Below are 12,083 nucleotides of genomic sequence, written 5' to 3'. Positions count from 1 at the left end.
AACTCCAGTACAAGCTGGAGTCCAAGGCAGCAAGGTGGTACGCCACTATAGACATTGCCAATGCATTTTTCTCCATTCCTCTGGCAGCAGAATGCAGGCCTCAGTTTGCTTTCACCTAGAGAGGCGTGCAGTACACCTGGAACCGACTGCCCCAGGGGTGGAAGCACAGCCCCACCATCTGCCATGGACTGATCCAGGCTGCACTGGAAAAGGGTGAGGCTCCAGAACATCTGCAATATATTGATGACATCATTGTGTGGGGGAAGACAGCAGCAGAGGTGTTCGAGAAAGGGGAGAAAATTATGCAGATTCTCCTAAAAGCTGCCTTCACCATCAAGAAGAACAAAGTCAAGGGACCTGCTCAAGAGATCCAGTTTCTGGGAGTGAAGTGGCAAGATGGACGGCGTCAGATTCCCACTGATGTCATCAACAAGATCACAGCAATGTCTCCACCCACCAATAAGAAGGAGACACAAGCTTTCCTAGGCATCATAGGTTTTTGGAGGATGCATATTCCCGAATACAGTCAGATCATGAGCCCTCTTTACCTGGTCACCCGTAAGAAGAACACTTTCCACTGGGGCCCAGAGCAGCAACAAGCCTTTGTCCAGATCAAGCAGGAGATTGCTCATGCAGTAGCCCTTGGCCCAGTCAGGACAGGACCAGAGGTGAAGAATGTGGTCTACTCTTCAGCTGGGAACCATGGCTTGTCCTGGAGCCTTTGGCAGAAGGTGCCTGGGGAGACTAGAGGCTGACCACTAGGATTTTGGAGTCGTAGCTACAGAGGGTCTGAAGCCAACTATACTCCAACAGAGAAAGAAATCTTGGCTGCCTATGAAGGAGTCCAGGCTGCCTCGGAGGTAATAGGCACCAAAGCACAACTCCTCCTGGCACCCCGACTACCAGTACTGGGGTGGATGTTCAAAGCAAAGGTTCCCTCTACGCACCATGCCACCAGTGCTACATGAAGCAAATGGATTGCTGTTATCACACAGCGCGCCCATATTGGAAAACTGAATCGCCCTGGGATTCTGGAAATATCTACAAACTGGCCGGAAGGTGAAAACTTTGGTCTCTCTGATGACGGGGAACAAGAAGTGACATGGGCTGAAGAAGCTCCACCATACAACCAACTGCCAGCAGAAGATACACGATACGCTCTCTTTACTGATGGTTCGTGCCGCATTGTGGGAATGAACTGGATGTGGAAAGCAGCCGTATGGAGCCCCACACAACAGGTGTTAGAGACCACTGAAGGAGAAGGTGGATCAAGCCAACTTGCTGAACTCAAAGCTGTTCAACTGGCCCTGGACATTGCTGAGAGAGAGAAGTGGCCAAAGCTCTACCTCTACACTGATTCATGGATGGCAGCCAATGCTCTGTGGGGATGGCTGGAAAGGTGGAAAGAGGCTAATTGGCAGCGTAAAGGAAAACAAATTTGGGCTGCTGAAGAGTGAAAAGACATTGCTACCAGGGTAGGGAAACTGCCTGTGAAGGTCCGCCATGTAGATGCCCATGTACCCAAGAGTAGAGCTAATGAGGAGCACCAAAACAATGAGCAAGTAGATCAGGCTGCAAAGATAGGGGTGTCCAAAGTAGACCTAGATTGGGAACATAAGGGAGAGTTTTTCCTAGCTCGATGGGCCCATGATGCCTCAGGCCATCAGGGCAGGGATGCCACCTCTAAGTGGGCACGAGACCGAGGGGTGGATCTAACCATGGACAGTATTTCTCAGGTTATCCATGACTGTGAGATGTGTGCTGCCATCAAGCAGGCCGAGCGAGTGAAGCCCCTGTGGTACGGTGGGCGGTGGTCCAAGTACAAGTACGGGGAGGCCTGGCAGATTGACTCCATCACACTGCCCCAGACACTCCAGGGCAAGTGCTATGTGCTGACCATGGTGGAAGCCACCACTGGATGGTTGGAAACCTACCCTGTGTCCCATGCTACAGCCTGGAACACCATCCTGGGCCTTGAAAAGCAAGTTCTATGGTTACATGGCACCCCTGAGAGGATCGAGTCAGACAATGGGACTCATTTCAAGAACCACCTTATCAACACCTGGGCTAGGGAACATGGCATTGAGTGGGTGTACCATATCCCCTACCATGCACCAGCTGCAGGCAAAGTGGAGAGGTACAACAGACTGTTAAAAACCACATTGAAAGCATTAGGTGGGGGATCTTTCAAGAACTGGGAGCAGCATATGGCAAAAGCCGCCTGGTTAATTAACACCTGAGGTTCTACTAACTGAGTGGGCCCTGCCCAATCTGAGCCTTTGCAGAGAGTAGATTGAGACAAAGTCCCAGTGGTACATGCCAGAGGTTTATTAGGGAAGACAGTTTGGATTAATCCTGCCTCAAATACAGACAAACCCATTCGTGGGGTTGTTTTTGCTCAGGGACCAGGTTGCACATGGTGGATAATGCAAAAAGATGGAAGAACACAATGTGTACCTCAGCGATATCTGATTGTTGGATAAAACCTGTATAAATATCACTGTTTCCTGAACGTTATTACCATTGTCTGTGTATAGTTGTATAATGGATGTATCATGTATGTACTTGTAGAGTTAGATTTTATATTAGTGTTAGCAGTAAGCAGACAATATGGGGATAAGGGGTGGAATGTCCTGGGTTGACTATATGATGCTTTTATCCCCAGTTGTCTCATTCTGTTTATGTTGAATAATAATAAGTTTTGTACCTTTAAGAGTGTTACAGAGAGTGTAGGGGGGGAGAGAAGAAGCGCGCAGTTTGTTTTCAGACAATGCACTCCACTCCCACACATTCCTCCTCCTGGACTGTTGTTGTCTGCGGACATACAGCGGGAACGAGCTCTTCTTTTGCTTTTTAGTTAGTGTTAGCTATCTTAGGTAAAGAAGTTCCTTGGACTGGTTTTTTTTTTCCTTTTTCTTTGGACCTCTTGAAACTGCTTTGGACTGAACACCCAGGAGAGCACCGGCAGCTGCACCTGTGGCCCACCGGGCCGGGCCTGGCCTGCGACAATTCCAGCACCGGAGGGACTGATCAGAGACTGAGTGAGCTGCTGCTTGAACCTGGGGTTTTCTCAGTTTGTCATCTCTTTTAGAGTGGCAAGGGGTCTCATTGTTTGACATTGTTTTGGTCTTATTGTTTAATAAACAGTTTTTTTCCACCTTTCTCCAAGGAGGTATTTTTTCCTCCCAGACCAGTTGGGGGGAGGGGCTGATTGGATCTGCTCTTCCCACCGGAGCTCCTTTGGGGGATTCTTCCCCAAATTTGCTCTAAACCTGGACAAGACAAAACCTAAAATTTTCAGTCAGTTTACCACCTCTAGAATAACCTTTCTTCAGTTCACTTAAGAAGAGGAGTCTCTCTTTCATGCTATCAAGACTTCTCTATAAGAAATCATTTCCCACCTTGGAGTGGTTGATCTCTTAGGTCCTCTCTTACTTTAGTTTGATAGTTTATAACCTCTAGGCAATTATGTATTAGTGCCTCATCTGGTTCTCCATATAAAAACTGGGCAGGGTTGAGTTGGTTACTCCCTATTAGCTCTAAACCATTTTGTATTTAGGTGGCTTCATATTTTAGCACTCAGGAATCAGTGAGCCATTTCTCAGCCTTTTGGCTCAGGATACTCCTTACTGAGTTAGAGATATATATCTTCATTTTTCCTTCAAAGGTTAATTTTTTACTTTATTAACTTAATTTTTTACTTTATGCTATGAGTAGGGCAGTCACTGCCACAGCCTGAATGCAGATTGGCCACCCCAGGTTGACAGGATCTAGTAATTTTGATAAATTGGCCACTAGTTTCCTGGATCCTCCCCAGTCTATGGCTAGTACTCCATGCGCTACCCCTTTTTCTATATCCATAAACACATAGAAGGGTTTGTCTAAGGCAGGAAGACTCAGTACTTGCGCACTGACTAATTTTTGTTTTAAAAGCTTCAAACATTTTTCATTGTCTTTTTCCCACCTAATCTCTTCTTCAACTAACTTTTCATATAAGAACTTGATGGCCTTCATGTATCCTTCAATCCATAGCCTACAATATCCCAACAGACCTAAAACCTCCTGACTTCTCTCTTAGTTTTTGGCCATGGGAGTGAGACTATTCCCATAATTCTCTCAGGGTTCAGCCACCGGCTCCCTTGACAAATCACATGTTCTAGGTAATTCACTTCTCTCTCTACAAATTTGAGTTTCCCTTTTGATACCTGAAGTCCTTGGTCCCCCAGAAAATTTAACAACACTATGGTGGATTCCCAAACTTCTTTTTCTTCTTGCTATGAAGAAGCAAATAATTTACATATTTGATGAACTTTATCTCCGGTTGAATGGAGAAGAGTTGTACTCCTTCTCCGAGGGCTTGACCAAACAGGTTTGGGGATTCAGGAAACCCTTGGGGTAACCTAGTCCACCAAGTTCCTTCCTCCCAGAGTCGGGGTCCTCCCATTCATAAGCAAATACATCCCACTTTCCCCTGGCAGTGGGCACACCCAAAAAGCATCTTTTAGGTCTATCGCGCTAAACCACTGGTGTGCTGGGGGGATATTACTCAGTAGTGTTTAGGGGTTAGGCACTACTGGGTATCAATTCACTGTTCTTTTGTTCACTTCTCTTAATCTTGTACAAGCCTGTAAGTCCCATCTGACTTCTTCACTGGTAATATGTGTGTATTATGGGGGGACATACATGGTCCTAAGGTCCTGTCCTCCAGTAGGTCCTGGATCAGCAGCAGTAGTCCTCGTCTCCCCCTCCAGGGAGAGTGGGTATTGTTCTCATCAACTATTTTTATTACTATAGGTTTCATGTTCTGTTTACCTCAGTTTTTTGGTTTTGCCCACACCATCTCATGAATTTTGCCCTCATCCTCTGCCCTTAATTAGAGCAGTTTAACTACCATTTTCCCTTCCTCTGGGAGCACTCATATGTCAAACTGTGTCAAACTGCATCTGTAAATCCCATCGTAACAAATTTCACCCTGCTTCTGGAACTTATAGAACATCCCCAATTCCTATTTATTTGTTTCTTCTAACTTTATTTGCTTTATAACTGAGGCTTTGAACCCTTCCCATTTAGCACCTACTACTTGCACAGTATCTGGACCCTTTTTGCATGCCTTTGGGATTCTACCAACACAAGTTCTTTCAGCCCCCTTGTCTACTAAGAACTCAAATTCTTCCTTCTAGGGATCTATTTTTAAAGTTATCAAGGGCTCCTGATGGTATTCTGTCCCCAGGAGGTAGAGCCCCTGACGCCCCTAGTCTTCCACTTCTCCTTTTGGCTCAGTCTCAGACCCTCATCTCCTTTTCCCTCTGGGAGAAATGCTTTCTGACATGCTCACTCTCTTTACAGTAAAAGCAAACTGGTCATAGGTTCCCCTCTTTCCCAAACTCTCCTTTTTGTGCCCAGTCCCAAGGAGCTGCATCCCCCCTCCATCTATCTTCCCACACTCGGAATCCTCCTGCCTTACCAGGGTTGTTGTTTGCATGCTGGTTCCCTTCCCTAATGGCAGTTACCATTACCTTGGGTTTTGTCTTGGCCTTCTCTTAGTCCCTTTTTACATACACCTTCTGTGCTTCTCTTAAAAGATCCTCTACCCTCCTTTCTTGACAACCATCTAACTTTTCTAAACTTTCTCCGTATATCTGGCCAGGTATGAGTGATGAAATTTATCTTTAGTAAGGTCTGTCCAGCCACTGTATCAGGGTCAACTCCTGAATATTGCCTCATATTCCTTCTCAGTCTTTCTAGCCACTCTGTCACGGTTTCTTCCTTACTTTGCTGCACATTGTAAGCTTTATGAGCATTTTAATTACATGGAGCTGCCTCTTTGCTACCTCTTATAATCAATGTTCCATATTCCTCCATGTCTTGCCTACCCCTGGTGCTGTTGTGGTCCCAGGTGGGGTGAATTATGGGCATTTTCAGATCCCCAGGAGGTATTTGCACATGCTCCCTTTCCCATATCCACATCTCAGGCACTCAGATCATCTGTCTTTCTTCTGTTGTGAATAGCATGGTCATGATTGATTGCATCTCTTCCCATGTATAAATATTGGGCCCCAGAAACTGATCTAACTGTTCCACTAATCCAGTGAGGTCCTCTAGTAATCCTTTCAATTATTTCTTGAACATTCTCATGTCAGAAGAACCAAGAGGCACGGTTACAAATCTAATTCCTCCCTGCACCCCACACAGGGCTACTTCCCTCAGGGGATATAATCCCGCGGCTTGGTTCCCATCCCCTGATCTACTTTCCTCTCATTGTGCCACCCTGTTTCTGGTGTTTTGACTAGACCAGTCAGGGGGTAGGGGAGGTGCATCTGGGGCTGTTGGAGGTGGGGGGGCTAAGTGTTCTAACAGCTCTCATTCATTATTTTCTGATACCTTAAACATGCTCACCTTTGCGGGTGAGGTCTCCCCCTCCCAGCAGGCAGGGTAGTCACTCTCTTCCTGATTGAATGGTTTCTTAGCTCTTACATGGATGTTTAATACCTGACACATCCATCCTTTGTCTGACCCATATCTCGGCCAGTATACATTTCCCTCTGGTCCATTCTACCATGCAATACCAGAGATAAGGATGAGCTCAAAATGAGCTCATTTTTAGCTCGTCTTTATCTCTGGTATTTGGGTCATATTTCCACCAGTCTAGTTTCCTTCACAGTGGGCCATCTGGGAGTATACCTATTGGTACCTCTTCAATTTCTACTCCTCCCCTCGGAGATTGCCTATTTGCCCATAGTCCCATCCTGACCCGCCCATCAAAGGCTCTCCTCTGACAGAGCCCACCTTTCCCACCACAGTCCCTCTGGACAGAGCCTGCCTCTCTCAGAAGGGAAAAGGAAAGGGGGAGTGGGAAGAAAAGAAACAAGGAAAAGAGGAAAGAGAAGGAAAGGGAAGAGAGAGAAAAAACCCAAAAAACTGTACTTCTCTGTTTACAAGTAAAAATAAAACAATTCTTACGATCCAGGGGCTTACATATTACCGGATTGGTTCCTGCCTTTCCTCTCCTTCTTGGTTCAATGCTCTGGTCCCACAGTCGCACTCTGCTCCCTGTCCTGCCTGGCTCAGCTCAGCTATGGCCTGCCCCTGGCCCAATTCACCTTGGCAGCTGCAGTCCCATCCCTGGCTCAGCTTTGGTGGCTCTGCCTGCCTTGATTTGACTCAGCAGATTCCATCCTGCTTCTCACCCAGCCTGGTTTGGCTTTGGTTGCTCTGCCCACCCCAATTCAACTTGGAGGCTCAGCTTGTCCCAGTTTGGCTCAATGGCTGTGGTCCTGCCCCTGGCCTGACTCGGCTTAGCCTCAGTGGCTCTGCCTGCCCCAGTTTGGCTCAGCTCAGCAGCCAGCTCAGCCTGACCCCCTCAGTTTGGAAGCTCCACCCTGAGGTGACTTGGCTTGGCTTTGCCAGACTGCCCTGACCCCCTTGGCTTGGCAGCACACGAACTGCTGCACCGGCTCCTGGGTGACCCCCCTGCAGCAAACCCCTCAGCGGTCACCCCACTTCCAGCCCAGCTTCGACTGGCCCTGGAAATTACAGCGCTGGCTGCACCCCAGAGGCTGCTCCCGCTCTGAGCACTGCACAAGCCACTGTGCCATTTGGAGCTCACCGGCTCCCTTGGTGTGTGCTGGATGGGAATCCCGCTGTGGGTCCCCATCCTGGCACAAACACAGTTTCCCCAATGGGTGAACCCAGTTCCCAAGTCCCCACAAACCCTTCAATCCTACATGTCCCTCCAGCCATGGGGTCCTTGTCTACAGGATCCTTGCTTTCCTCCCTCCCATGTGTCCCACTGTTCCTTTTTCCTTTCTACCATCCAATATCCTCATGCTTCAAGGGACCAGGATGGCTCCAGTATATTACTAATGTGAAGCTCACTTTCATACACCGGAATTACAGAGTCACAATTTGGCCAGAAATAGTAATGTGGATGGTACTCACCCCTTCTTCCCCTCTTTTCTTTATCCAGTCTCCTGGTGTCTTTGGGCTTCCAACCTGCAACCACTGGTGGAACAGGGAGAGCCCGACAGACTCTGCCCAATCTATGGCAGGGGGCATCCCTTTTGAAAACTCCTAAGGTCACCAGGTGTATTGGTGTCCATTTGTAAGAAATTATGCTCACTTCCAAAAATTCAAAAGGATTATTAAAACCTTATCAAAAAAGACAACAGAAGACTGAATAGAGAAAATATTACAGCACCGGGAGCAAAGGATTTTTCCCACCATGTGCTTGTCCACACAATGGATGTTTCACCTTTTAATGCTTTAGCCCCTCTAAAAATCCTGTTAATCAACTCTTTATTCGCTGTCCAGTGGTGGAGGTCACTTCCTTACATCTTGATTGGAGGTCAGGTGTTGCCATAGTACCAAGCCAACCCTCCCAAATGCCCCAACTACCAGGTAACCCTGTGATAACAACACGAAAGGGGGGGGGGGGGGGGGGTAAAACATAACTATAAATCTATACAACTTCTCCTAACATATCTATTACATCTGCCTTTTAATTGTGAGACTCAAACATGACTGTCCCTGCAGAGGAACAGAGCATCTTTCAGGCACTTCCACAAGCTCCAGCTTCTCATTTAATGAGGAATCTGGGATGGAAATGGCCTTATTAAGAAGGAGAAAAGCAGCAGAAATAGATTAGAAATTCCTAGAAAAAATTACCCTTCTTACAGACAAGGTTCACCAAGTCATTCCCTGCATTTCTCCTTTTCAGATTCTTTCAGTCTTCTACTCTGGGAGGTGCAGCTTCTTCTGCTGCTTATCATGAACTGTTTGCGCTCTTGATTTATACGAGCACGAAAGATGTAGAATCATCTCAACTGAAAACAGAAAGAAACTGCCTCTGACCACCAATTTTTATGTTCTAGATCACTTTCCAGGTGTCTATGGAGATGTGTGAATGATTATCACACAACTCTCCATTTCCGGCTGCAGCTTCTGGAAATTCTTTCTCTGAATTCAGTCAGGGTTGCCTTCCCCAACAAGTCCTGGTACCACCTCCTGTTTTCCAAGATTGGAACAGCCACAATGAAAACATCACCAATGGCACAGCTCCCCAGTCCACCAGGAAAAGAAAGGACAAGCTGTCAAGTTCTCCAAACCTTTGTCCTGCTTTGCTGCAAGAGTCCTGCTGCAGGCACAGTGTAGAAAGCCAAGAGAAGCTGCAGTAGGTAGCACATCTTGTGACAGGAGCCTGACCTCGTTTTCCAGGAAAGGTTTTTGAGAAGAGCAGACAGGACTGTGGAGAAGATTCCTGGAAAACTGAACCAGCTTTCCAGAAGTGAAATGAAAATGGAAAGAAACCATCTGAAATGTTTTCCTCTATTTATTTATATGCTCCCCTTTTCAATCTTGCACTACTTCTCCATGTCATGAGTTCCAAATGCATCTCACCTCTAAGATCAATGACTTAGCGAGTTTTAGACACTCTAAAATACCATGAGCGGCACAGTTTGCCTTCCCCTCTTTCTACTGGAAAGCAGTGCTGGAGCCATCACTGCAGTGCTTGGGTCAGGCACGAATCCTGCAGGCAGGGAATGTGCCCCGGCAGTGTGTGACCCTCAGCAGGGACAATGCTCAGCAATCCTGCAGGCAGGGAATGTGCCCCGGCAGTGTGTGACCCTCAGCAGGGACAATGCTCAGCAGCGTTGCTGTGCTCGGTCCCCATGGAACCATGCCAGGAGCAGCTGCTGAGCTCAGAAGCCATCGCAGCCCCTGCCCTGCTCCAGAGCCCCTTGGCAGGGTGGGCTCCTGCCCTGGCTCTGTGTGCCAGGAGCCGGCAGCGCTGGGTGCAGGGAGCCCAGGGAGGGCACAGAAACGCTGGGTGAGAAATGCTGGGACACAGCAAGATGGGCGAGTGCAGCCGGCCAGGGCAGAGGAGCAGCACGCACAGGGGGCACAGCCTGCAGGACGGATGGCCAAGGGGAGAAAACAACAAACTGCTCAGGAGGGTGGAGAACAAACTTTTAGTTGCAAACGTCAGAGAATGAGGTACTTGGGAAATCTTAAACAGCATTGAATTACAGTAAAGCACTTGACAAAGCACTGACTGAGAAAACTCTAACCTTTCCAACTTCAAATTATCGAGATTTTGAGAAGAGGAAGTCAGGAGAAGAGAGAGAGGGAGACAGAAATCCACAGTCAGTCTTGGATCTCAGCTGCTGTGAGCTCCAGGGCCATGGGATGTGTCAGTGTCACACCCGTGTCACAGCCTGACCTGCTCTGGTCCCTCTCTCAGGTGGGGTTTTTGGGGTGCCAGGGGCTTGGCAGCCACTTTGGGGCTGGGCCAGAGGCTGCAGTGGCAGGGGTGGGGCAGTGGCCACCCCACCGATGCAGAACTTACCCTGCCCCCAAACACACACTGGAGATGTCTGGGGCTGTTCATCATTTCTCTGCTTTCCAGCACCGAGGCAACGGACTCTGGCTACAGCTCTGAGCTTGGCCCAAGGCCACCACCCCTGGCAATGGGGCTCCATGGAGCTGCTTTCAGGAAACCCCCAAGAGCTGGGGAGTGCCCCAAAACTGCATCAGAAATGTGAGATACCTGAAAATCTCTTCAGGAATGTGGTTTATTAAAAAACTCATGCAGTAATGGGCTCTCCCTCCCTTCATCATCCCCAAACTTTGGCTGTCTCATTCCAGACTCCAGCCCACCTCCCCAATCCCAACCTCAACACATCCCACCCCTCCTGGACATCATAGCCCCCCTCCCAAGCTGTACTTCCCCAATTTCCCACCTCCCAAACGCCATCCCACCCATCCTGCCCCACCCAGTGCCCATCTCAACCCTCCTGATTCTATCACACTTCACCCAATCCCATTCCAACCCCATTCCACACCAAGGGGCTGTGGAATCAAGGAATTTTGGGGTGGGAGTGAGTAGTTTCAGTGGCATTGAGGTGAGAGATTGGACCCTCTTGTCTCTTTGAGTGCCTAGAGAGGGAGAAAACTAAACCAAATACCCCCAAATCCACCAAATTTTCCCAATTATTTCCCTGAATCCCAGATTTCCCTGAAACACAAGTAAAAAGTGAGGATTCAGATACCTTTGACGAATTTATTGATTTTTACCTCAATTTTCTCTGGTTTAAAAGGATGAAGAAGAATCCTAAGAAAATTAGGGCCAAAACAAAAGAATAACCAGCCTAGTGTCTTCCAAACATGGATCACAGGGAATGTGGATCGCCAGGGCTCTGACCAACATGGGTCATCCCATGGGGGATGAAGCTCCTCCTGCAGCTGGGGCACCCACAGGGCTTCCCTTACCGGTGCCTCTGTTGGTGTCAGGTAAAGAATGAGCAGTCTGAGAAGCTCTTCCCACAGTGGGGACACTCGTAGGGCGTCACCGGTGGGTGACGAGGGTGGAGTTGTGCCTGAAGCCCATCCCACAGTCAGGGCAGAAGGGCCTCTCCTGGGTGTGAATCTGCTCATGTACAAGAAGGTGGGTGCTGGTGTGAAACGTCTTCTGACACTTGGGACACTCATAGGGCCTCTCCCCAGTGTGGAACCTCTGGTGGACAACCAGGTCGGACCTGTGGCTGAAGCTCATCCCACATTCCAAGCACCTAGGGATGTTCCCTAGTGTGGATCCTCTGGTGGCAGATGAGGTTGAATCTCTTCCTGAAGCTCTTCCCACACTCCAAGCACTCATAGGGCCTCTCGCTGTCATGAAGCTGCTCATGGGCCACCAGCTCTGAGCTCTGGCTGAAGCTCCAACCGCCTTCCCGGCCCAGGGTGGGTCTTTCCTCCTCAGAGCACCCTGGGCTGGGTTTGCAGCCCCTCCTCCTGTGGGATCTCTGAGGGTTTTCTTCCCCATTGGATTCCTGTGCCCTGGAGTCACCCAAACCAGCCTCTTCCACAAAGTTCTGTGGGGATTTTTCCTCCCTGGTCTCCATCCTCAGCTCCTTCCCTGGGAAAGGAAGGACAAGGAGAGGATGGGATTTGCCTCCGTGCCAGAGGGAAGGGGAACGAGATCCCCCCAGTGCATCCCCAGCAGGACAGCGTTGGCAGCAGGGTTGTCCTGCAGCCAGGGGCTGTGCTGGGCTGGGACATTGAGCAGGAGAGAGGGGGAAAGGGGCACT

At 48.7% G+C, this 12,083-nt stretch overlaps 1 protein-coding gene across 1 annotated transcript; it reads right to left on the bottom strand.

Annotated features, from left to right (window-relative positions):
- Positions 1 to 11,344: 11,344 nt before the first annotated feature.
- Positions 11,345 to 11,683, bottom strand: LOC131570331 (zinc finger protein 514-like). Its single transcript, XM_058822683.1, has one exon. The coding sequence runs from the start codon at positions 11,681 to 11,683 to the stop codon at positions 11,345 to 11,347; it is 339 nt and encodes a 112-aa protein (XP_058678666.1).
- Positions 11,684 to 12,083: the final 400 nt, after the last annotated feature.

Source organism: Ammospiza caudacuta, chromosome 34 (genome assembly GCF_027887145.1).
Source record: "Ammospiza caudacuta isolate bAmmCau1 chromosome 34, bAmmCau1.pri, whole genome shotgun sequence".
NCBI classification, from domain to species: Eukaryota; Metazoa; Chordata; class Aves; order Passeriformes; family Passerellidae; genus Ammospiza; species Ammospiza caudacuta.
This window is presented reverse-complemented; position numbering and strand designations above follow the sequence as displayed.